Source organism: Medicago sativa, chromosome 7 (assembly GCF_051527215.1).
Source record: "Medicago sativa cultivar Bolivia chromosome 7, Bolivia_mono, whole genome shotgun sequence".
Taxonomy (NCBI): Eukaryota; Viridiplantae; Streptophyta; class Magnoliopsida; order Fabales; family Fabaceae; genus Medicago; species Medicago sativa.
The window spans coordinates 30,471,968-30,499,921 of record NC_140755.1 but is presented as its reverse complement, the minus strand read 5'-3'; the positions used below and the strand labels follow the sequence as shown (position 1 = coordinate 30,499,921).

At 34.4% G+C, this 27,954-nt stretch overlaps 2 protein-coding genes across 2 annotated transcripts; both read left to right on the top strand.

Annotated features, from left to right (window-relative positions):
• Nucleotides 1–19,220: 19,220 nt before the first annotated feature.
• LOC146905538 (uncharacterized) lies at nt 19,221–20,321 on the top strand. Its single transcript, XM_085728568.1, has one exon. It carries the CDS (start codon nt 19,221–19,223, stop codon nt 20,319–20,321), a length of 1,101 nt encoding a protein of 366 aa, XP_085584694.1.
• Nucleotides 20,322–24,683: 4,362 nt separating this feature from the next.
• On the top strand, nt 24,684–25,249 carry LOC146905537 (large ribosomal subunit protein eL29z-like). The gene is made up of 3 exons (XM_085729555.1): nt 24,684–24,726; nt 24,808–24,911; nt 25,004–25,249. The coding sequence occupies exons 2-3, from the start codon at nt 24,810–24,812 to the stop codon at nt 25,085–25,087; spliced, it is 186 nt and encodes a 61-aa protein (XP_085585681.1). The 5' UTR covers nt 24,684–24,726; nt 24,808–24,809; the 3' UTR covers nt 25,088–25,249.
• The last annotated feature ends 2,705 nt before the right edge of the window (nt 25,250–27,954 follow it).

The following is a 27,954-nucleotide window of genomic DNA, read 5'->3' as shown; positions in this document are numbered from 1 at the left end:
TGAATTCTGTGGGAGTTGACTCTGGGTATATATCATTGATAATTGTCACAGTTAATGGATAATTAGGACAATTGATAATTGGTTTTGGCTCTATATAGCTAGCTCCAAATGCAAGTATTAAAACTAGAAGAATACATTTTTTGAAGGTAATTGGATATGAATGTGCCATAGCTAGATGTTAAATACGTAGAAGGCTTAAATCAAACTTAATTTATAGAACTCTAAATAACATAGCCTATCTCTTTTGGTTTTTTAAAATGCAAATATTAATTTTTATTTATGATGTTTTGACCTAGTATATTGACCTTTAAACTCTGAAGATATTCGTTTGTCAACCGTGTTGAATAAGTATAGAGATCTATTTGGTAGGTTATTTATGTTTTTCTTAAGATGAGGAAATAAATACAGGTTGACTAATCTTAAATGGTTATTCCAATTTGAATCCTATTTAACAATTTTTTTTATTATCATTAAGTAATTATAATTTAGATAACTATCTTTTTTTAGATAACTATCTTGTGAAGATGAAATTATACATATCAAATGTCATAGAAAAGTCGGGGTACTTGCGTGTCTGTTTTTCCGCTCTTTTTTTTGCGTTAGCGTTTGAAAATTATATACGGTGTTATTTTTATGATATTTTGATTTTGTTTAAAACTAAAAATATAAATGTTTGTTGCGTTGTAACAAACCAAACTAAGCATGATTATCTATTTCAATAACACTAACAATATAACAAAAAAAAATATAATCTAAATTCTTTTTTTAACGACACCAACAATTATCTATTTCAAACTATCCCTTTCAGCACACTTTTGGGTTGGACTTTTATTTCCAAAAATACCCTTAATTTTTAATTTTAATTGAATTTTAAATACAAATAACACATGTAACAAATATATAAGAATAAATTTAATTTAAGGAGAAAACTCACACACAATTTCTTATGAACTGCTTACGGTTAGTCAATTATAAAATAAGGCGTGGATTACTAATCCATGGCACTATTCGTCCCCGTTAACCCTATTTTACCTCTATTAACCACATATTAAACTCACAAAAAACTAGCACAAGACAAAAACTCGTGTTACTTTTTTATCAACCGATTTTATGTTGTACATCTGTAATATTCCGCTTATTAGAGACTGACGTGTTAGTTGGAACGATGATGTAAACGAATAAGGCAAAGGGCGTTTTAGACTTTTCGCATGGAGAAGATATTTTATGTGGGTTAGGACCACAAATCTTCATAACTTCCTTTCCTCTCTCTCTCTAGGGTTTGTAACTCTTGCTCTCCCTTCTCTCTAAGAACTTTTTTTCCTCTACTCTTCTCTACACATAATCTTCATGTAACTTTCTCTCAATCTTCCATAAGTTAGAACTAAGCAAGGTTTTGCTAAGGGTTTTGGTAGGAGTTGGAAGCAAGCTTCTCTAAACATTTCTCTTCCACCTGGAGTTTTACTCTTAGGGTTTTGTCTTCGAGTGCATGAGGTTATGAGCTATCTTCAGATCTTTTTAAGGTGAGTTCTTAGTTAGTTCATGTCCATGGGATGTGTGTTAAGCTTGCAAGAAAACTATAAATTTTTCTAGGGTTTATACTTAGTGTTTTTGTATCCCTTTTCATACCATGCTTACTTAACTTGCTAATACTTGCTAGATGAAGGTTTTACAGGTATTTTATGGTCCTTAGAGACTTGATACACTTTGAGATACTTGGATTTGAGGTTTTTGGGTCAAAAATACCATTTTTGAGGGTGCTGGACTGTTCTAACTCGCCACAACGAGTAACTACTCGCCACAGCAAGTTAAACCACCAGAACTGAGGGTTTACTCGCCCCCAACTCGCAGTTGCGAGCTGCTGCTCGCCTCCCCAGAAGATCCACTCGCCATGGCGAGTAAGGCAGTGAGAAATCTCACTGTTTTGCTTGCTTTTGGCAGGCGTGGGATTTCGCAAGGCGGTTTTCTCCGTGGTGTCTTTTTACAAATGTGAACCCCTCAAACCAAGATTCCATTGAGTATATTTTGAAATGAATTTCTTGATTAAGAAGCAGGTATTAACTGATCGAGTAATACATGGTATGTGAGAGAAGATAGAGGTACAAGATCGGGTAGCGAACTATGCAACTAGTAAGGGAATGAACATAAAGACTCGACATAGTTTGTCGAGAAGCTAGATATTTTTGCATAGAATTGATTATGCTAAGATTTGACGATTTTATATCCCTATCACAAGAGGCTTAATAAGTAAGTGAAGATAAGAACTAAGTGGTGAAGACCATTAAGAAGTAAAGGTGTCGTGTCTTTTGTATTCCTTCCAAGGTTGGATGTAAAAGGTTCTCATAAGGGAATGCGATAAGCCGTAAGGGACCCGCACACCACTAAGGGAGTCCAGTACGCCCTTGCTAGGCATTTTTACCAGTAGTGAGGGATTAATTTCTGGGGTTACTACACCCGGGACTAATCCGTAAATTGTTTTCAGATATTCTTGATTGTTCAACGCTAACCTCTAACTTAATGATTGAACATATATATTATGCATATGTACGTAAAGTGATGTTTGTTATGTACAAGTTTAGAAGCAAGTTTAAGAAGTTATGCCGACAACGATATTAGGTTTCCCTAATCGTTCGATTTAGTATTACATTGTGTTCATGTTTTGTTAGGCCTTGATGCATAGAGTGAATCTTGGCATAGCGGTTTAGTTACCCCTAGCCGCCATGACACGTGTAGGAAGTTAAACCTATAACAAGTTAAGAAGAAACTATGACGGCTCTAGTATGAACAACTGTCTAGTTAAGCAAAACCACACACGTATAATCAACCGGTAGGTTGTATTTTAGACACGTGATAACCATAGGCTTTCCCCGAGGTTATCACTAGCCTAGGGCTAGATAGAACTCACTGAGGCATTATGTATCACCCAACTCCTTATTTGTTCAGGTTCACAGGTTACTAAAAGAAAAGGTAAAGAAAAAGCTTTGGATTAAACCGGGTTTGCAGAAAACCAACGTGGAGTTGGACTACGGATGCATATGTTATATTATTTAAGTTATGTTGTTAGACTTCGTATCTAGACTTGTGAAGCAAACACTTTGGTGTGTAATAATGTAACATATGATTCGGAAGCTTTGTATCTTAACTCTCGACTTGAAGTTGATTCTGTATTGTATAATTAATGTATCCAATATCACTTTTTAACGCACTTTTGATTATTCTAGATAATTTCAAACTGGGCGTTACAACATCTGTGTTGTTCCCCTCAATACAACCGACAAAGATTGCCAAGTATTTTCATATCCCTTCCACAAAAAACAGTATTTTCATATTATTTTATTACTTCCACAAAAAACAGTATTTCCATATTATTTTATTATTTTATTAATATAAGTTACTATTCCTTAGCCTTTGATCAATTGTAACAAACCTGAGCAAAAATAATGGTAAAGATTGGACTTCAAATCCTTTAAAAAAAATTAGTAACAAACGTGAGCAAAAAATATTGTTAAAGATTGGACTTTAAATTCTCTAAAAAAAGATTAGTAACAAACATGAGAAAAAATAATGTTAAAAATTGAACTTTAAATCCTCTAAAAATAGATTAGTAACAAATGTGAGCATAGAATAATAATAATCTTAAAGATTGAACTTTAAATACTCTAAAAAAAATTTAGTAACAAACGTGAGCAAAAAATAATGTTAAAAATTGGACTTTAAATCTTCTGAAAAAAGATTAGTAACAAACGTGAACAAAATATAATGTTAAAGATTAGACTTTAAATCCTCTAAATCCTCTAAAAATAGATTAGTAACAAACGTGAGCAAAGAATAATAATGTTAAAGATTGAACTTTAAATACTCTAAAAAAAAAATTTAGTAACAAACGTGAGCAAAAAATAATGTTAAAGATTGAACTTTAAATCTTCTGAAAAAAAGATCAGTAACAAACTTGAACAAAATATAATGTTAAAAATTGGACTTTAAATCCTCTAAAAAAAGATTGGTAACATATGTAAGCAAAAAATATTGTTAAAGATTGGACTTTAAATCATCTAAAAAAAGATTAGGACTCAAAATATTTTAGAAAAAGATTTGTTAGCACTATATTAAATAATAATAAGTAGGGTTCACATAGTTCATAGTTCATTCGCGTATTGTTTAGTTTTTCTCAACCTCTCTCGGACCTCTGCATCAGAATTCAGAATTAACCTGTAAGTTTTTTTTTCTTTCATGTTACAACTAATCAAAATCGATTAATTTTATGGATTATATTTGACTTTGCTGGTTTATAAGTGATTATGATTCAAATTGTTTACGAATAATTTTCAGGATTATTTGACTTTTTTGGTTTATAATTGCTTATACAAACTATGATAGCATGTTTTTTTTATATAAAGAGAACCGTGGTTTTTTTTTATATAAAGAGAACCGTGGTTTTTTTTTAATTATTGATTAAAGGGAAAATTATAATGACTTCCCTTGAGGTATATGTAAATGTAACAAACACCCCCTCTAATTTTACAATAAACAATAACATCCCCTACCCTTAAGCTCCTTTCACTGCCGTTTAAAGGAATAAAAGCATCGCTTTTTTCTTTGTGATTCCAAACGTTCTGCATGTATACAATTATTGATAAACTGCTCCCATGACCCCCATCCAATATCCAACAAAATACAGTGAAATCAAAGTGTTAAATCATTATTTTGTTTATAAAGGCAATATAGCTTCAGCAACGTATGTAACGTCGGTACTGATGATGACATTGAAAACTCTATCACTCAACTCCTTTATGCTTTCTATGTGATCTTTGTTTCCTACCTCAAGTTTTTTTTGTAGTTAGTTTAGTCAATAATGGTTGTCCTCTTCACATATAAATTGTGACGCCCCACCATTGATCAAGACCTCCAATATTTTCAAATTGCCTTCCCTCGCTGCTGCTGTTGTAACATAGCCCCGGAACAATCTCACATTTACATTAACTCTCACATTTTATTTAAGCTTAACACTTAAATTTTTTATGGCGACATGTCACATATCTATGGTTTGAAATTGGGTAAATAGAGCACACCTAAATGGAGCAATGATAAATGTCACTATTTGGACAAATATCACAGTCATACATTGACAAAAAAAATTAAAAATTCATGTCTTCTTTTGTTAAAACAAATTAAATATATGATGGTACTTTTACTAACTCTTTCATTATTACTTTTTTAAAACAAAAAATACAAATCTCTTTCATTATTAATTATTAATCTTTTAATTTTGGCGGTTCTTATTAGAAAAATGGAAAATAGGAAAAATCAAATATCGAGGGAGGATCACCAGAAAGTAAGGACAAAATATGAAACGAAAAGAAAACAAAGAATGGACCATGAGCAAACACAACAACGACCACTTCAAAGACGAGAAAATTATAAACGACAGAATGAAAAAGAAAAAGGAAATGAAGTTGAAATATCATGCACTAATGATATCGTTGAGCAAAACGTGCCCAATCAAATTTTCACAAAAATAATGTTGAGTTCAAAAATAATTTTGTTATATGTCTTGACAATATTTTGTTTATAAATCAATATATCAATAATTTCCATTAATATTTAAAAATTTAAAAATTTTAATCAAAATTATACAAACAAACATAATAAAATAATCACATACGTTAGCGCAGTAGAAAGAGCGGACAGACGGGCACAATAATGCCTGTGTTTCTGCTAGTTGAGATAATGAAAAAGTAAGTATAAATATACTCATCTAGTTTATTCCACTTTTTAAATGATAAAGAAAAAAAATCAGACATACATACATATATATATATATATATATATATATATATATATATATATTCTTATCGTGTTTGTTATATTTTTTTAATTTTAAATTTATTCTTATCTATTTGTTACATGTGTTATTTGTATTGAAAATTTAGAGCATTTTTGAAAAATAAAAAGCCAGCCTAAAAGAGCCGAGAGGGGGTGTTTTCTTTATATATAGTATAAATTAAGTAATTATAATTTAGATAACTATCTTGTGAAGATGAAATTATACATATCAAAGGTCATAGAAAATTTTATAATAGCATCTAAAATTAAAAAAACCAATTTTTAGTCAACATAATTATATTCAATAATAATATGTAAAATATTAGTGAAAATAAAAACTTTCAATTTTTTTTTTTGTTAGAACTAAGTTATATACAATTGTTATGTATTTTGGTTGTGATAATAACACAGAATACAAGAGAAAATATTGTCCTTTGATATTTGCTTGAATTTGTAGAGAATAATATCATATAAAGTAAATTGAAAGACAAACAAATGCTATCTAGTTCTTAAAAAAAAAATATGCCATCTAGTATCTACTACTACCTCCGTCCATAATTATAAGACCCTTTTGAGAATTCTTTTTGACCCTTTTTATAAGGCCCTTTGTTATTTCCAATCACATTAATTATTTCTTTACCTACATACTCCTATTTATTATACATCATTTTCTTCAATCAGCAATAAATAGCATTTTAAAAACATAAACTATATCTCTCTCTCTTGAAGGATAAAATTGTTAAAACAATAGTGATTACAAACAACTTCAATACAAATATCATTATTCTTAATTCCCGTGATTTTGACAAAAGGATCTCATATATAGGGACGAATGTAGGATTAAATTACATAATACTAAAATGGATGTTCATTTGAAACAAAAGATTTGATTCTTACCATTCACTGATATCACGTAAAGTATATTGTGTATTTATCACTAAGAACAATCATATGGTGGTTACTAGTGGAAAATAGGGTTTAAAAGATGCCTTATTTAAATTAGTTACTGTAATAAGTGCATCAATGCATAATTATATAGTGGCATTTTCGCAAGATAAATGTGAAACATTTTATGTCATTTTTTTACAATCGACTAAAATAATGTGGGGAAAAATAAACTCGATATTTTCACAAATAAGTTGAAAACTACGGAGCACAGATTAGGAATATGTATGTCTCGGTGTCGAACACATGTCATGTCAAACATCAACACAACACCGACACACATAATTACAATAAATTATGTGATTTTCTTAAATTATTAGTGGTGTCGGAGTGTAAGTGTCTGTGTCGTACTTCATGTCATGCCCCAGTTTCTAGGCTTGTGGTTTAATGAGAGGAAAAAGGTAGGAATAGAAAAGACATAAAAACAAGGAGAAAAGAAAGAAAGAAATCAAGGATCATTCAGGGTTATCTAAGTGATGGTATTTCCATCAAATGTTGATTTGATTCATAATGAGAGAATTGAACAGAATTGAAGACATTCAGGGTTATCTAACCAAAATCTGATCTCTTTTCCTCTTTTTGATCTCCTCTCAACTAGTTATGCAATTTGAATGGTAAATGTGTGATAAAGACAATTTCATCCTTTTTTTTACCTTGCTTTAAGAAAAATCCATTGTTGGTAACCAATTAGCAATGAAGATATTTGTATATCTCCCTATTATTACATCATTTACTGAAATTTATTTCATAATGTTCAATTGCCTTAAGTAAACAAATCAATATATATCATAATGTTCGTCCTCACTATGTTGGTATGGTGCATTACTGCACTTAATTGAATTTAAATTGCCACTAATGCACATGGGACCATTCAATGATTATCCTTGACCAACAAAATAAACTATTCCTAACCCCAAGAGAAGATGTCTAGAATATAGTTTGAAACTTTAAAAACTGATATTGGATAATTATTATTACATGTCCAAACTAATTGGGAGTTTAATTCAATTAGTTAGAATGTTAGTTTGAGTTAGTTAATTAGTTAACTTGTGAATTAAGTAACAATTAACTAGTTAGCTTGTTGGTTAATTAACCATAGTTTGTTATAGAGTTTGTTACATTACTTGATGTATATACTCTAGAATCACTTGTAAATACTATGAGATTCATCACTATCAATAAAAAGTTTGTTTTCAATTTTCTATTTTTTCAGTTTCTTCTCAAACCCTAAAAACCATTTACAAGTTTTTACACCTTTCCTCTAAATTGTTCTATCAAATTGGTACCAAGAGCTTGGTTCGATCACCATTGTTCGAGAATCTGTGAAGGATGGAAACTCACAACAATGGAAATTTCCATGCGCACCTACCAGTCTTTGATGGAAAGAATTATGATCAATGGGTTGTGAAGATGAAGGTGATCTTCAGGTATCAAGATGTTCTTGATGTTGTTAATGATGTCATAACAACATTAGCAAGAAAACAACAGATATTCAGAAAGTTGTGAACAAGGATGCAATGAAGAAAGATGGGAAAGCTATGTTCCTTATTCATTAGTGTGTGAGTAGTGATATCTTTGAGAAGATTATGTGTTATGAGAATGCTATGGAAACATGGGATACACTTGAAATATTGTATTCAAGAGATGGAAAATTGAAGAAGGTGAGGCTTCAAGCAATGAGAAAACAATATGAGATGTTGAGTATGGAAGAAGGAGAATCCATAAGTCAATACTTTGATAAACTGGTGAATCATGCAAATCAGATGACAAAGAATGGAGATAACATCACTGATTTGATGAAAATAGAGTAGGTTCTACGAACCTTGACACCAAGGTTTGATCATATTGTTGGGGCATTGGAAGAATCCAAAGACTTGGATAAAATGAAGATTGAAGAACTGCAAGCAAGTCTTGAAGCACCATAATTAAAAATACTGATAGAATCAAAGAAAAGGTCAAAGATTCTGCATTTGATCAGGCTTTGCAAGCCCAGTATGTAAAAAAGGGAAAATACAAGAAAGTGAAGAAGCCTTGGATTCATCAATCTTACAAGAATGGTGAAGGTTCAGGTAAGAATCAGGAATGGTAACTTGAAAGAAGAAACAAAGCTTGCATCAAGTCAGAAGAAGAAGACAAATAAGAAAGAAATTATGTGTTACAATTGTCACAAGTGGGGTCATTATGCCTCTGAACTCAGATCCAAAAGATTCCAAGGAACAAAGGTGACGAAGCTCAGTTTGCTCAAGATGAAGACTCAGATTCAGATGAAGTAATTTTGATGGCCACAAACAAAGGTGATGAAGAAAAGAATGATGAATGATACTTGGATATTGGATGCTCAAATGACATTACATGCAAAAAATATTGGTTCTCTGAGTTAGAAGATTCAGTGAATGTGAAGATAAAATTTGTAGACAACAACATAGTTTGTGCTGAAGGAATTGGCAAGGTCATGATCCATAGAAAAGATGGGAAGAGAGCTTGTATCACTAATGTGTTAGATGTGCCAAACATGAAGAGCAATCTCATTAGTATAGGTCAATTACTACAAAACGGCTATACTATGAAGATGAAAGAACAAACTATGAGAGTTTTTTACTGCAAGAATATGTTGATCCTGAAAGTTCCATTGTCAAAGCAAAGAACTTTCAAGATCAATATAAATGTGATTGAAGATCAATGTTTACTATTTGAGACTAAGAATGATAACTAGATATGCCATCAAAGATATCGGCATATCAACTTCAGAGATTTGAATATGCTTAGTAAGAAGAATGAAATTCCGGCAGACTAGCTTTCATGTGTTTTATACGATGTTATGATCAGAATGTCGAGTAAAATGTTTTAACATCGAGCTAGCAGAAAACAGACAGATCAAGGCAAATATAACAGATATAGAATTTTAGCGCGTTAACTATCAGCTGTTTTTATGTGATGTTTCAGATCCAGATCCGCAGAAAGCAGATGTTCCGTTTAATGTTTCAACATCATTCTGGCAGTAAGCATAAACAAACAGCAAAATAAACGGCAGGAAAGTAAAAGGCACATAGAGTTTGTTGACCCAGTTCAGCACAACACGCTTACATCTGGGGGCTACCAAGCCAGGAAGGAAATCCACTAGTGTAGTCCATATTCAATAGCTCTCAGCAAACTCCTCGTTTACACTATATGACCTAGGACCTACCCGTCTAGACTTCAACCTAGGAACTCCTAGATCTGAGATCTCATCTCACTATCCTAATGGTCAGTCACTGACCCAGTGACCTATCAGACCTCAAACACAATGAAATAGAAGTTACCTTCCAACACAAACAGCCAAACATTGTTTCACAACTTCGGTTTGATGCACAAGAGTATCAATACTCACAAACTCAGTCCTAAACAAGTATATAAACCGACACAAGAAAGGTACACAGTAAAGATTCTAAACCTGCATCAACATGATACGAGAGTATAATACATGGAAGACGACTCAAAACCCTAAAAATCTATTCTTTTACAAATCGATGGTTTTGATAAATTACAACTCAACTAAAGGTCCATCTCGATGCATCAAGGTGATACAAGGAGAGGCTCACAAATACGGCACGAGATTAAACCCTAATGACTCAATCCAATATTCTTGAATTGGTAAATAAAACTAGGGTACAAGTCTTCCTTATATAGCCTTTCAAAGCATGGGCATTTTCGTAATAGGCTAAACATATATTTGTATCAAATATTCTCATCAGAAATATGTTGAAACAAATATTCTCCAGAAAATATATTTTCTAAAATCTGTTTTGAAAATATATTTTACAATTATGGTAACTCCTAAAAAGTAGGAACATTTTTAGGAACTTCCATAAACACCACCAAGGAATCCTAAAATATTGTTTATATTTTAGAAACAAATCTTCCAGTTTATTCTGGACAATAACGCGCTGCTTGGTGAACAAGAAATAGGGCGATGTTTCCTTACTGAGATAAAGATTGCGTAAACCAAGCCACATGAACCGGGCACACTGAACCGTGCCAAGATGTTGGAACATCGTATCCAACATACAGAAGTATTTGTTTTAGCAACAATGAAACCTGAGACCATTCAGAACAAGGTAGAGAGATACCACACATACATTTCTTCATCCGCAACCATGAAGAAAAGTAACTGCAAAATGGACATGTTAAATCAACATCCAGCACATTTATCCAGCATCTTGCAGAGATGCCTAACCACATGTTAGAACATTGGTTCTAACTTACAGAATATGGATATTTGTTTTAGCAATAATGCAGCCAACACAAATACTCAACAATCTCCCCTTTGGCAAATTTTTGGCTAAAACAAATTAAGGCCAATACTTATGAAACTGAGGGATACATGAACGCCATTCCTCCAATAGCATGAGCACACACCAATGAAGAAACAGCTAGCACACAGAATCCAAAGAGACACCATAGATACACTTCCTCAAGTCATCACGAACACATATTCAAGAAGAAGAAGTAGCAGATAGTATCATTCTAGAAAAAGCAAAAGTGTGCATACATAGAATACCTCACAGATCTTCAATCACAGCTTGAGCTGGCAGAGGTATTACACTAGATCAGAGACATGCAGCAGCAGATCAAAACATTAGCACATTCTTCAGAGCTAAGGAAAAATAAATTCCTGAGCTACAACTAGGGAACCTAAGTTCTTGTACAAATGATGAAGAGAGACCAGAATTCTCTCAAGAGCAGTGGAAAACAAAGTCCAATGCTACAGTCAAGGAAGATAACTTCCAACATAGAAGTGGAGAGATGTAAACTCTCTCTCTAGAGCAATGGATAATCAAGTTCCAATGCTACAGAAATAGGATGTTCAAACATCAGACAGGAGTACCTGCCACATATAGAGGCAAGGGAAAAAATAAATTTCCCATACCTACAGAGTACTGTCACCAACCAACCATAGAAGCACAGAAACCTAGATTCCTATACTTACATGTGACAGCCTTGGATGTCTTCAGAGAACTATCACCAACAGCAAAAAGAAGTCAGGAAACACAAATTTCCAAACTTACAAGTGATAGATATAGATGTTTAAACTTCTGACTCAACATCCTTCACATAGCTTGGTCTAAGCACAAGCTCACATAGAAGTATCACTCCCCCTGAATATATGATCTTATAAGTGACTACTTACAGGAATACACCATTACTCCCCCTGAATACATGCATATCAAAAATCTGGACGTTTAAAAGCTCCTAATGCATAGACATAAAAGATTCAGGATCTGGGCATAGACATTCTAGGAATATTCACAAGCTAGCAAGCTTATCAACAGATACATGCTAGCATACCTATCAAAGGTCACACACAAAGACTGAGACTTCAGAATTCATCTAGACAAGTTCCATAATATAAGCCAGAGGTAGGAAACCTGTACACTTAGAATTCTAAGAAAAATAAATTCTCAGAAATACAGCAAGATGTTGCAGCTGAAGTGCACGCATCTGCACAGAGTCTCACAGACATGTTCCAACGTTGGGTAGAGCATTTGCAGGGAACATGTACATCATCTGAGAAAACCAGAATCTCAGAAGCATCACAGAGATGTTAAGTGCTAACATCTACATTAGTCTGCATAGACATGTCCCAACATATCAGAGGATGTCAGCAAGGAACATGTACAAACAAGATTGCTGAGAATAGATTCTCATATTATCATGAAGACCTATCAAATAATCAAGATGTTACAACATAGAAGCCAACATTTACACATAGTCTTCTTAGACATGTTCCAGTATTCTAGAGAACATCAGCAGGGAATATGTACAACAGAAATTCTGAGAAAAGAGAATTCTCAGAGCAGAACTTCAAGATGTTTCAGCTACAGTGACAACATCTTCACAAACTCTCACAGACATGTTCCAACTTTCTAGTGAACATGTACAATAAAAAAGTACTGAGAACGGATTCTCAGAATCATTAAGATTATCAAGATGTTGCAACATGAGTGCCAACATCTACACACCATCTGCCTGAAATAGTTTGCAAAATAAATGCAACACCAGAGAATGCAGGCATAACTGAACAACCAGAGGACATAGATACATGCAAAATAGCATATATACAGGTTACATGCATACAACCATACCATTTTTCTCCCCCTTTTTAGACACAAAATATGACAACAAGAAAATAAAGTCTTGAATAAACCCCCAGGAGTACTTTCTCTGTCATCTGCACTGCCTGCCTAGTCAGCATCACAATATCCAATTAATTTGGAATTTTCACTGTCAGAGTATAGAATGTCATAGTCACTAGTCCCATTGATGTGCTTCAGAATCCTTTTCACTTAAGTCAGATGACTCATCTTTCAGCTCAGCTAGCTATCTGGCACAAATCCCTACAGCAAAGGTTATATCAGGTTTGCTTGCAGTAAGATAAAAACAGACGTTCAATCATGCTTCAGTACATTATTTGCTGCTTGAAGTGAGATATAACAGACTTCCAATCATGCTTCAGTACATGATTTAATGCTTGAAGTGAGATATAACAGATTTCCAATCATGCTTCAGTACATGATTTGATCAACATCAACCCCTTTTACATCTTTTGACAACTTCAAGTGAGTGGCGGCTGTTGTTCTCTTGTGCCATTTATCATCCATGCCAAATATCTTTGCTTACTCACTTTGGAAAATAAATATGGTGTCTTCCATCTGTTTGACTTGTATACCAAGAAGGTAAGTCAGTTCTCCCATAAGTCACGTTCCAAATTCAGATTGTATTTGATGAACAAAATGTTGGACCATCTGGTTTGACATTCCTCCAAACACAATATCATCTACATATATCTGGGTTGTCATAAGTCTCCCCTTTTCTTCTTTGACAAACAAAGTCTTGTCTGTCCCCTCTTTTCTGTATTCTTGATCAAGAATTTTGTAAATCTCTCTTAAGTTCTTCATGCAGGTATACTTCAGGAGGTACCAGAAGATCACAAATTAGCATAATACCATGTCGTCCAAAAATGCATAGAACCAGAAGGCCAATCAAAGTACAGAATACCCTAAGGATTACAGACCAAGTACATGCTACAGGATGAACTTCAAGAGCCAAAATGAGATTTAGACAGATGAGATGTTCCAACTTTATTGGGCACATCAGCATGGCATCAGCAAAAACATGAATGTTTCAGAGTGCACAGAAATAGAATACTACCATGCAACATAAATACAGAAATGACAAAACAGAATACTTTCAACAATCTACCTCCAAAAGATATCCGACCTGCAGCAAGAGCACTTCCAGATGTTCCAACAATGTCTGGAACATAATCCGCACAACATAACTTATAGTGCAACATGAGAGGATATTCCCTCTTCTTATCAACAACATTGGCAGTCTTAATACAAGGGTGCTGGTCTAAAATAATACTACTCAACAAGGCAGTAAAGCTATGGGGGACATAACAACATCAGGTTCATCATGCTAAATAGTTTGTTTAAAGATATAAGCACAAAAATTCATTGTAGCCTTTAGAACCTATAGCATAAACAAACTTACCCAACCATGTGGCAATATCAGTGGAATGAGTGGTAAGGAACCAGTTTGCTGCAGCAATCCTGATTATTAGTCACCTATAGCTCAGGTATATTGATCTCTTCAACCAAAAAAAAACTTTGCTGATGGTGTTGTGAAAGAAGTTGACACATTCTCTTCTAACATAGGCTTTTTGGAACTTCTTGCTAAGAGGATAGTCAGAAACAAAAAAAAAAAACATACACCAGAAACTCCTTCAATAGCTTTCTTTCCAGGGCTGGTGTCCCACTATTCAGAATAATGTTCTTGAGAATATCAATTGTACTCAAATAGACCCAACGTAATGTTGGAACACCTTGTTCAACATTATATTTTCGTTCATCCACACAAGGTTAGAAAAACTGCCACCAGCTGTTGAGTACTCCAATCCATCAGTAGATTGGGATTATTTCTTGAATAGAACAATATTAGATCATATGGACAAACTAGTGGGATGCAATCAAACCTTCTATCATTTAAACACAAGACTTCATCTTGAAAGAGAGTGACAAACTTCAGCATTACTTCAAAAGAATTTTTTTTTTTAAAATAATAGTAATGCATAGTTGGACATGTTGGAGCGTATACAGCAGAGAACATCAGAGTATATACAGAAGAATAGAGATAGAACTCAGCCTCACAGAGAAACCCAGGAAGAAATAAACCCCAACAAGCAACCATCATCAAAGAAAAATAAATTCTCACAGTAGGGTGTTAGAACATATGGTTCGACATCAGTTCACCATAATACACATACCCACATCCAGCTATACTTTAATAAATTAGTATCATGACATCATTAGGCCAGTAAAAAGTAATGCTCCCCTTCAACAGCAGATTATCAACACAAAAACATACTAATCCCCTTAAATAGGCATATAGATGAATGAAAGAACAACTCAAATACCTCTTTTCTTGAATCTGTCCAAGAGTCCAGAATTTATCTTCCCTGGAGCTCACCCAGTAGCAGGTCGGGTGCCTGCTCTCATACCAATTGAAATTTCGGCAGACTAGCTTTCATGTGTTTTATACGATGTTATGATCAGAATGTCGAGTAAAATGTTTTAACATCGAGCTAGCAGAAAACAGACAGATCAAGGCAAATATAACAGATATAGAATTTTAGCTATCAGTTGTTTTTATGTGATGTTTCAGATCCAGATCCGCAGAAAGCAGATGTTCCGTTTAATGTTTCAACATTATTCTGGCAGTAAGCATAAACAAACAGCAAAATAAACGGCAGGAAAGTAAAAGGCACATAGAGTTTGTTGACCCAGTTCAGTACAACACGCTTACATTTGGGGGCTACCAAGCCAGGAAGGAAATCCACTAGTGTAGTCCATATTTAATAGCTCTCAGCAAACTCCTCGTTTACACTATATGACCTAGGACCTACCCGTCTAGACTTCAACCTAGGAACTCCTAGATCTGAGATCCCATCTCAGTATCCTAATGGTCAGTCACTGCCCCAGTGACCTATCAGACCTCAAACACAACGAAATAGAAGTTACCTTCCAACACAAACAACCAAACCTTGTTTCACAACTTCGGTTTGATGCACAAGAGTATCAATACGAACAAACTCAGTCTTAAACAAGTATCTAAACCGACACAAGAAAGGTACACAGTAAAGATTCTAAACCTGCATCAACATGATACAAGAGTAGAATACATGGAAGACGACTCAAAACCCTAAAAATCTATTCTTTTACAAATCGATGGTTTTGATAAATTACAACTCAACTAAAGGTCCATCTCGATGCATCACGGTGATACAAGGAGAGTCTCACAAATACGGCACGAGTTGAAACCCTAATGACTCAATCCAATATTCTTGAATTGGTAAATAAAACTAGGGTACAAGTCTTCCTTATATAGCCTTTCAAAGCATGGGCATTTTCGTAATAGGCTAAACATATATTTGTATCAAATATTCTCATCAGAAATATGTTGAAACAAATATTCTCCAGAAAATATATTTTCTAAAATCTGTTTTGAAAATATATTTTACAATTATGGTAACTCCTAAAAAGTAGGAACATTTTTAGGAACTTCCATAAACACCACCAAGGAATCCTAAAATATTGTTTATATTTTAGAAACAAATCTTCCAGTTTATTCTGGACAATAACGTGCTTCTTGGTGAACAAGAAATAGGGCGAGGTTTCCTTACTGAGATAAAGGTTGCGTAAACCAAGCCACATGAACCGAGCACACTGAACCGTGCCAAGATGTTGGAACATCGTATCCAACATACAGAAGTATTTGTTTTAGCAACAATTAAGCCAATACCCAAATACTCAACAATCTCCCCCTTTGGATTTATTTGTTGTTAAAACAACCTGAGACCATTCAGAACAAGGTAGAGAGATACCACACATACATTTCTTCATCCGCAACCATGAAGAAAAGTAACTGCAAAATGGACATGTTAAATCATCATCCAGCACATTTATCCAGCATCTTGCAGAGATGCCTGACCACATGTTAGAACATTGGTTCTAACTTACAGAATATGGATATTTGTTTTAGCAATAATGCAGCCAACACAAATACCCAACAAAGAAGATGGTGCAAGGATTACCACAAATCATGCTACCTATTAAAGTGTTTGATATGTGTGGCAATGGAAAACAATCAAGGAATTCATATAAAGTTGGAATTCATATAAAGTTGAAGTACTAGTTAAAGCAACAAGGAAGCTTGAAGCAATTCACTTTGATGTGTGTGGAACTTTTGAGGTAAAATCATTGGGAGGTAACAACTTTTGAAACGTGTTAAATTCTTAATCATCTCGTGTTTCGTCAAAATCATCATTTTTTATTGACACATCAAAATGATCTTTATAAAATAAATTTATCAAAATATTACTTGACGCCAATTAATCTTTTTTTAAAAAATTAACATCAATAAAAATGTTATTAACAACCATTTTACAACTGTCTCGTGTGGGATTTGAGCAGTGGAGTCCGACTTTACCAATAAAATGACTTTATGTTTTTGAAATTTCATGGCGTACAAGTGCATATGCCCTAACAAGTATTTTTTTTATAAAAAAAACGTTAACTAAAAATATTAATTTTGGATTGAAATATATGATTAAGCGCCTTTGAAATCGTGTATGTTTTGAAATAAGAGGGGAAAAGAGTATAATTTACTCAAAAATCAATTATGATGTATTTTAGTAAATAAATTATGAAAATTGCTTTTTTGACAAAAAATACTTCCAATTGACACATAGAAATGACCATATTGCCCCTGGCGGTAGTTAACTACCACTGGGAAACACGCCGGTAGTTAACTGCCGCTGGTACCCATCGGTTGTTAACTGTCGATGAAGCCTTTCCCCCCAAAACCAGCAAACCCCTACCTCACCTATTCATTCATCACCTTTCTCATTCCAAAACCATACCTAAAAAAATCCTCATTTCAAATTTTGTGTCAAAATCATGCCTCCAAATCATTGTTGATCGATTGCTAAGACGTTTCTACACACAAAATGCATCAAAGAACAGGTATTACAACGTTAAAATCCATTGCATTTGATTGATTTTTCTGGTTTTTTTTTGTACTGTCACGCGTTGTAGCAGGCCACCTTCTTGCTGGAAGATTAACGGAGGACGACAAGAAGATTGTACATGACTTGACCGATTCTTCGGTGAAACCAAAAAATATTTTGACAAATTTGAGTAATAAAAGGAAAGAGTCCATGACAAATATCAAGCAAGTCTACAATGAACGTCACAAATTCAAAAAGGCAAAAAGGGGTGACTTGACGGAGATGCAATATCTAATCTCAAAGTTGGAAGAGAATGGATATGTTTATTACGTAAGAGAAACAAAGGAAAGTCAAACCGTTCAAGACATATTTGGACTCATCCAAAATCGGTAGAGTTGTTTAACAATTTTTCGACTGTTTTGATAATGGATTCCACGTACAAAACCAACTTGTATAGGATGCCATTGTTTGAAATAGTTGGAGTCACCTCAACCTATTTGACATATTCGGTTGGTTTTGCATTTATGACTAAGGAGAAGGAGGATAACTTTACTTGGGCTTTGCAAATGTTGCTTAAACTTCTTGGACCAAATAGTGATATGCCTAAGGTGGTAGTGACCGACAGGGACACGGGTATGATGAATGCTGTAAAAAATGTTCTCCCCAGTAGTAGTGCAATACTTTGCTATTTCCATGTTGGCAAAAATGTTAGATCAAGAATCATCACCGATTGCAAAGTTAAACAAAATGTTGTTGTGGTGGATGGCCAAAAGAAGATTGTCGACGAGGAGAAGCATAGTAAGTTGGTTGATACCATATTTGATGCATGGGAAAAAATGGTTGAATCTCCTACTCAAGAGTTATATGCGACTAATCTAGTGGAATTCCAGGATACTTGTAAGGATCATCCAAAGTTTCTTAACTATGTTCAAGAAACCATATTGAACCCTTTTAAGGATAAAATAGTGAGGGCATGGACCGACCTTGTGTTACATCTTGGGTGTAGGACCACGAATAGAGTTGAAGGAGCTCATGGTGTGTGAAGGAATATTTGTCCACCTCCAAGGGTGATTTGGGTACTTGTTGGCATAAAATAGATGAGATGTTGGCAAACCAATTTGGGGAGATACAATCATCATTTGGTAGGAGTGTTACAGTCTTGGAACATCGATACAAAGATGTCACTTTGTACTCCGGGTTGGGTGGTCACGTGTCTAGAAAAGCCATGAATTTTATTCTTGTGGAAGAAGAGCGTGCTAGGAGAACCTTGTGCATTGAGAAGAAAACTTGTGGTTGTGTTCAAAGGACGTCGTATGGCCTACCTTGTGCATGCTTCATTGCTACGAAAATCCATCACAACATGCCCATTCGATTGGATGAGATACACCCGCATTAGCATAAGTTGTACATGGGTGAAGAACAAAGTAATGAAGATTTGTTTTCGGTCGCGGAGGAGTGGCGTGGTATCCAAGAACATCTCCAAAGAGTTCTGTTCCAAATGAAACTAGAAATCAAGGAGGTTTTGCGGTTGTTAGCGTTTTCGGAGACCACATTGTTGTCACCACCTCCAAGAAAGGTGGCAACCAAAGGAGCTCCCAAAAAAATCAAAACCACACGTGGTAGGATCCCATCTACGTGGGAAACTATTGATTCTCAACATCCGGAAAGTCAATCTTCACCACGGAAAAAATCTTCACAAACTAAAAGGAAAGGTGCTCGCATTGACATTTCTCCAGTTCCGGTTACTAAGCCTATCTTGGTTTCAACAAGTTATGATCCTTCCAATCCTATGTATTACATGCCAAAATTCATGAGACCATACATTGAGAGAGTTGTGGATGTTATTGGTGATGGGCATTGTGGGTTTAGGGCTATAGCGGAAGCCTTGGGTTTGACGCAAGAAAGTCATGTTATGGTACGGAGAGCACTTATTCAAGAGTTGAAAGAGCATAGGAGCAAATACATTGACGTATATGCGAGCGAGGACCGTTACAACTACATCTTGGATGGATTGTATCCTCCCAAAAATCCTAGTAGCTTTGCACCTCCCCACAAATGGTTGACATTGCTGGATATGGGAAACATCGTTGCATCATGTTACAATAGGCCGGTGTTAGAGATGACTACATGGAAAGACTACATCTCCGAGACTTTTTTCCCACTTAGAGGACGGCCTCCGGTTAACTCGAAAAGCAACATGATTTGCCTTGGTCTAATCCCAAATCATTTTGTCCTTCTTTCATTAAAAGATGGGTGCCCACTACCTCCAACATCCCCGGAGTGGAGAAATCACAGGAGCGAAGAGGCGGCAACATGGGAGGATGAATTTTTGGATCAACACGGTCGTTTCCAAACACTCATGGACATTGAGCTCAAAGAGAGACCGGTTCCACCAAAAAAGCCAACAAATGAAGACAATCCAATTATGTTTGATGACACTCCGGTTAAAGAAAACACCAAATTTGAAGATTTGTTTTTAGATGATTTGCTTTTATTAGATGAAATGTGACACTTTTTGGTTGGTGTTAATCCGTTTTTTGGTTGATACGCGCCGACGTATTTTTTGGATATATAATGTAATGACCAATTTTTTGGGTGATATAATGTAACTAACTTTCAACTATTTATATGTATATCAATATATTTGAGTTTCGCATTTATTAGTAATTAATGTACATTACGTGTAATGTTTTGCATATGTTATACCCTAATTTTGGACCTAAAAATACTAGTCAATTTTTCTTTTCTTGCATTATAAGTCATTTGAACTGTCTCTGATCAATTGCATCTTTCTCTGCATTTCATTTCAATATTGTTTGCAAAAATTCACATGCAAGGGTATTTTAGTCATTTCCTGTGTCAAATTTCTTTCAGTCTTTCAAAATTTTGTTTGAGTCCTTTCAAGTAGTGTGAATAAGCCTCTGTTTCATTCTATGTCTAAATCCGTTTTAAAAATTGCATTTGAAGTCATTTTTGAGTCAGTTTTGCCCCTAGGGGCATTTTAGTCTTTTCACAACGAAATTTCGGCAGAGAGGTACTTTAAAGTACCTCATTTAGGCCATTGGTTCATTTTAGTCCGTTTTGTCAAATTTTAGTCGTTTCGCTTTACGTTTATTTCAAATTACGTTTTTTAAGTCAATTTTATTACTTTTTTATTTTAAGTCCTAATATTTCTAAAATTTGCATATAGGCCCTTTTTCTAGTTTAAACGTTTATTTTTAAGTTTTTCATTATTTTCGATTTTTTTTGAGTTTTTTTTTAAGTCCTTTTTTGTCCAAAGTTTTGTAAAATGGTCCTCCAACTTTCAAAAATTGCAGAAAGGGTCCAAATGTCCAAAATTATGCCAAGGCCGAATCAGTTAGGGTTTTGTCCACATGTCAATTTTCTATTGGGGCATATGTCCACATGTCAGCTATATAAGAGGTTCCAATCATTGCTACTCCATTCAGAATCGTACAACTCATCAAAAATCAACAAACACGTTTCCAATTCTCTCTCTGATCAAAACAGATCAAACACCAAAATTTCCAGAAAAAATTTCAAGAACATTCATAACAGAAACCCTAACCGTTTCCAGAACTACACAATTCATCAGAATCATATCAATTTTCATCAACACGAAGCTTAATTCAGCAAATTATTGTGCAAATCAATTGGAATTGACACGAACTCTCAGAGATTCATCAAGAACCTTCATCATCGAGTTCGTACCTTCGCAATTCAAGCACGAAGTGCGATCACGAAGGATTTTGAAGAGAGAAGAAGAGTGACAGAAGCAATTGTGAATCAGTGAAGAGGAAGAAGAAGATTACCGATTTATTTTCGGTTCCAGAACTTACCAGAAGCTTCAACAAGGATCTTTTGTTCGAACCTCCAAGAAAACCAGGTAATCCTCGAAAAAACCTCTTCGTTTTCATCGCAAAAGCTCAACGAAGCTCAACAAACAGAAATAAACGGTGAGTTGAAGAAGAACTTCGAAAAAGATTCGAAGAACTTCGAAACGAAACCCTAAAGATGTGAATCTTCAAAGATTCACCGTTTATTTCTTGAAACGAGGCTTATAATCATCACAAGTAAGAAAGATACTTCAGTTTAGGGTTTCATTTCGGTATATTCAAGAAAAGAGTTTCAAAAGCTTCGAAACGAAACCCTAAAAGTGCAATTCATGAAGATTCACCGTTTATTTGCGAAAATTGAGTTCAAATCCATGATCAGTGAAGAAGATAAGGTAGTTTAGGGTTTCGTTTCAAGAGATTCGAAAATTTTGAAAACCTAAGAACCGAACAGTTCAAGTGTAGATCTGCTCCGATCTATTCATTATCTTTGAAAATTGATTATGGATTTGAAAAGAGGAGAGAAATAGCTGTTTAAAGATGTAAAGAAAGTCTAGATCGGAGCATTTCAAAACTCGCCGGAATCTGCACTTCTCGCCGGAGAAGATGAAGCTTCCGGCGAAGCTCTGCAACTAGAGAGAGAAGGAGAACGTTTTAAGAGAGAGAGAGAGAGAGATGTGGAAAATGAGCCAAGAACCGGTTCATGGCCTTATATAGGCCACTGAACCGGTTCAATCCATGGTTCGACCCGCTCCAGGCCCTAACCCACCTTTGAGGCTCAATTTCCATGCTGTTGCTATATCCGCCCCCCTTTCCTGCATATTCTTGCTTTTTTTTGATATTCACACCCCTGTCTGTCCAAACTTGTTTACAATAAAATCCTCAAAAAATTTCTATGTGTTCTTGATATTTTTCTTAACATTTTGGTGACATTTCTTTGTGCTAAAACTTGAGAAAAGTATTTGAAGCTTTTTTTTCTTATTTTTGTGAGAATTAGTAATTTTCTTGCACTTCTTTAGTCCAAAAATCCTTTAAAAAAATTCCTAAAAAAATTCATGAGTGTTTCTTGATAATTTTGTGACCTTTTAGTGTTAATTTTCCATGATAAAAGTTGGTGAACATAATGTGGCTAAATTTCCTACTATTTTGTGATATCTTGTGCTAAAAATGAATGAAAATTTGATTGATTTCAATTCCAATTGCTTGATGAACATATGCCACCTATGCCACTTGCTTTCATGGAGTTTTAGCCACTGTTTGTGTTTGATATTGCTGCATAATTGTGGATCTTGATAGGTTACTTAGTTTACAAGTTACTTGTGTAAATAAATAATGTAAATATGCTTAAAATTTGTGTTAAAATGTCAAGTAAATCATGTTGCCTTAATTCCCATTCCAAGACTTGATTCTAAACCTTTAAACATGTATTGGAATGTGAGAATTATAGGTCACTTGGTTCTTGCATTTTATGAGCAAATTTTAGCCATATTTGCACTCATTTTGCCTTTATTTTCTATCTTTTATGTTCTAGTATTTCGCTTGCTTTATTCCCTTTGATATTGTCATGTCCTACTAACCCCTTTCACTTCATGTTCCATCATTCCATAAGCATCTTCATTCCATCCCATATTCATCTCTATTTCTTCTTGCAATTTAATTTGTACCAAAGTTAGAATGTAAACACTTAGGAAATTTTGTAATATTCTCCTTATGCTTTTAATTTCTTGGCAAAGAGGCCATAGAATGTATCTAGGGTATGATGTAAAGGACAATGGACTCTAATAATGTACACCGACACAAGCACCGACACACGCACACACATCACTATATAGCTAGAATATGCATGTTTAGATGTATGTTTAGGATTGTATGTTTAGATGAATGCCTAGGACTTCCACTTAGAAAAAACCAATTTTCCAAACAAATGTGAACAACTTCACTCAAAGCTTTTCCAAATAAACCTTGGGATCCAACATCCCATTGTATTTTCTTTTCCATTTTCTTAAATCAAATTTCAATGAACTCTAATCCTACTTTGACCATATTTTGCAATTCACTAATTCAACCTCACTATTTTCCAATCTCATGCCCTTGAGGCCTCTTTCTATTCTTCAAAATCCCATTTTCAAACTTAAAATCAACCAACAAAAACAAAAGCATTTTTTGAGAGAGAACTACGGTGGATTTGATCCCTTAAACGGGTACGTAGGCAAGGAACAAAATTCCTTCAATTCAACTAAAATAAAAATCCAAAAACATTCTTCTCCCTCCAATTCTTCATTTAGTAAGTCTTAGGCTTAATATTCTCTTTTAAAATAGCATTTAAAAATAAAGCGCGCGCGTAGAAATTAAAGACGGTTCCTATAGGATACTATAGTCGTTATGGGTGCCTAACACCTTCCCGTAGCGAAAACAACTCCCGGACCTCGATTCTCAAGGGTTTTGCTTACTTTTTCCCTTCCCAAGAAAAAATAAGATATCACCGGTTTAAAAGGTTCAAACGTAATCAATGTTTGACACCCGAAAACCAAGATAAAACAGCATAATGTGGAAAATCTGATGAATTTCAAACAATTGTTAAACGTTAACGCATTATCGGTTTTGTGTAATGTTACCGAATAATTGATAAACTATGAAATGTTGATGTTTGTGATTGCTGGGTGTTGTTGTTTCGGTTTGATTTCCTCCGGAATTGCCGTTTGAAATTACAGGTAAAACAGGACACATTTCCTGGAAAAATCAGTTACAGACTGCACTGGTTCTGTAACTGGTGTGAGCGGTTGTTAACAACCACTGGGTACCACAGCTGGTAACTGCCGGCGTGTTTCCCAGCGGTAGTTAACTACCACCAGGGGCAATATGGTCATTTCTATGTGTCAATTGGAAGTATTCTATGTCAGAAAAGCAATTTTCATAAACTATTTGGATTTCTCTAAGTTACAGCCCAATGGGCAAGCCCATCTCACTCTTCACCCGGTCCACTTCTTCTTTCAAAGTCACACATATATAAACTCCTTCTAGTTCTCTTTCATCTTTGTTCCGCCAAGAAAAACCCTAGTGCAACCACATCTTCAGAATTAGGTTTCGCCTCCTTCAATTTCTTCATTTTTCAATTCGTTTTCCCTTGTAACTTTACTTAACTCTGGATGTATTGAATTTCAGAAATGGCGAAGTCGAAGAATCACATCGCTCACAACCAGTCTTACAAGGCTCACAAGAATGGCATCAAGAAGCCAAAGAGACATCGCCACACTTCCACCAAAGGAGTTTGTATTTATCAGTTTTCAATTCTTTTCTGAATTTGAAATGATTGATTTCTATTGATGATTAGTGATTTACTTTATTTTTATAATTGTAGATGGATCCAAAGTTCTTGAGGAACCAGAGGTATGCAAGGAAGCACAACAAGAAAAACGGTGAAATCGCCACTGAAGAAGAGTAAATTGTTAATCTGTAATGGGGATTTATGTACTTCCATCTTAGACTTGTTATGTTAAATCTATCTTCGATAGTATTTTGATTTATGTAGTGAATTTGCAGTACTCTGTTGCCAGTTTTGCTGGTTTTTGTTTAAGACAGATGAAGTTTTATTAATTAATATTTAGTTGCTTGTGTTATTTATTTGTAGTAATCTTGATTGTCTAGGCTGGAACTCACTGGTTTCAGCTTTGTGCTTTATCCTGGTTATTTTGAGCAATTTGGCATGGGTGTTGACCTCAAGTTTAGTTTGTTTTGTAACATAAAACAGAAAATAGGGTTTTGTACATGATATGCACCCTAAAGCTTTGTCTGCGGGCTGGGGAAGAAAGGGACGGCTTTGGGGGTGGGAAATATAGGGAAAAGTAGGAAAATATTTTTTAAAATAGTAGTTTTATAGAGAGAAAGTTGAACTAATGCTTACGATCAATATATTTTTATGTCAAGAATATGATAATAACATAGATTGACTTTGAAAACTCATGTAAAACCTCTAAAATCCTCGTTCAATACATATTTCAACTTCCCTTATATGGGAAGCATTTTGTATTTTGAACAAAAATGTACCTGAGTTTTATGCATATATTGAGATATCCTGGTGAAAATTTTATGCATATATTGCGATAATTGTGTTTTTTTTTTATTAATTTATTTTAGAATATTTAATAATGTGCAACAAGTTATTAAGCATTACAGATAAAAGATTTTCTTAGTGACAATTGTAGTAGATTTTCATTTTGACCGACTATTTGTTTTAGCATATGTTGCACTTGTCTTGTTATCAACACTGGTTGGTTTTTAACCTTGTAATAGTCCATTTCATCTGACTGCAGTCACTGTGCTACGTGCAGATGTTTTTGTTTTTAATTAACTAGTCAGTAGCTGTTGATTGTAGATAATTGATCTTGTTTACTATTTGAAACTATGTTTTCGATACTGCTGAATCATACAGTCCAAGGAATATTTCGTGGGTGTTTTGAATAGCCAATTTGAATGAGTTTATGAAGTGTATGTTTGTTATCACCGTGGATATGCTAGAATCAAGATGACCTATGGTGATTATTCGAAAGCTACACTTTGTAGCTTTTGGTATAATCTTGATATCAAACGTATTTGATGTTTGTATGCCATTTTTTTTCTGTATTCTTTGTAGTAAGTTCTACAGCTTATAGAAATATTCTGACTCTGAGGAAATGAATATACACAACTTCTTAGGCACTCTATACCTAAGAGATGGGGATATTTTGTTCTTGGGCACGTTTACGTAGGAAACCCCAATTATTAGTGCGCATTTTGCCCTCTCTAACTATTCCTCTTCACGCGGACAACTTCGTCTGTGGAATTAAGGCTATCTGTATTATCTTTTATGGGTATATTATGGGTGTGTTTCTGAAAACATGTTCCTTTGTCTAGGAAACTTGAGATTGAAGATAATACTGTTTTCACTTTTCATCGATGGCATCATTACTGTGTTTATAAAGATAGCCTGGTTTATTTTACTAAAACTGCATGTAATTGTTTAAACTTTCGTTGGTATTATTACACATTCGTTTGTATAATCAAGTGTATCCATCAACTTTATATTTATAAAGCAAGGAATACCAAACCTCACGAAATGTTGATTCATCTTCATAATAGTGAAATCGTATCAAAATAGGGACCCGGATTTCCTGCTGTAAAAACAGCACGCAGTATCACACTGTAATAAATCCCGTCTGTTGATTCAAGATTGAACGGTTCAGATTTAAACTCGGTTTTGCACAATAAAACAATCCAGACCATTGATTTTAATCAGACGGCTCACAGCTGTAACTGTGTGACACAGTTACAGCAGGAAATCCTATTCCATCAAAATAGTGGAATTGTTTTTTTTTTATCACCTTTCCCAATTGTCTTTGGAATTGATACTCTGCAATGACTGCATGGTCATCAGGGGTTCAATATGTTGGACTAGGAATCTGACCTGTGACCAGTCCAGTACACACTCAACTAGATTGTAGTAAGAATTTTGCTCTCCCCCCAACATAAAACACTCGCGCCCTGCAATGTTGCTAAATATACCCCTGCGTGAGTTAAGTCACGACGCACCACTGGCATGTGCGCGAGTTAACTCACGCACGTTGACCGGTGGTCAGAGCTGAAGAACAAACGTTTTTTGATCTTTTGTTAATTTTTCAACATTCAATCTACACGTTTTTTACCCATTATACACATTTTTTTACCACATTAATGGTATTTACAACCTATACTACCATTCCCACCTATAAATACCCCTCCATACTTCCCTATTTCCTCACACCATATCACTTTCCCTCCCTCCTCACTCTCTCCCTCTATTTCTCTTTTTTTTTTGTCTATAGTCTCTTTAGGGGTAAAAGTGATCAAACTTCTTCGGGGTAAAATAGTGAGTAACCGACTTGGGGAAGTGATCGACCCTTGGGATAAGTTTAAATCTGTTTTTTTTAACCCCAGAAACTTTTTACCGTGGGTAAAAAGAATTTCTTGGAGTAAAAAAAACCAGATTTAAATTTAGCCCAAGGGTTGATGATGTATTTTCCCCAAGAAGGTTGCTCGTTATTTTACGCCAAGAAGGTTGGTCACTTTTTACCCCAAGAGGGAGAAAATAAGTAGATTTAGTGAATTCGAATAAATTATTGTATCAATTATTGTATTGTATGAATTCTATTAATAAAATAAGATGTTGTTATATGCCTCAATTTTGTTCATTCCTTTTTATTTTTATATTTGCTTTTATTTTCTAATTTTGTATTTAATGAATAAATATTAATTTAGTTCATTTCCTTTTATTTATATTTGTATTTATTTTAAGTG

What these genes read in the sequence shown, in the direction of transcription:
- LOC146905538 (XM_085728568.1), top strand. Translation starts at nt 19,221, where the DNA reads ATGGGTGAAGAACAAAGTAATGAAGATTTGTTTTCGGTCGCGGAGGAG.
- LOC146905537 (XM_085729555.1), top strand. Translation starts at nt 24,810, where the DNA reads ATGGCGAAGTCGAAGAATCACATCGCTCACAACCAGTCTTACAAGGCT. An exon ending in GCCACACTTCCACCAAAGGA is followed by an intron (nt 24,912 to 25,003) that starts GTTTGTATTTAT and finishes TTATAATTGTAG; the next exon opens with ATGGATCCAAAGTTCTTGAG.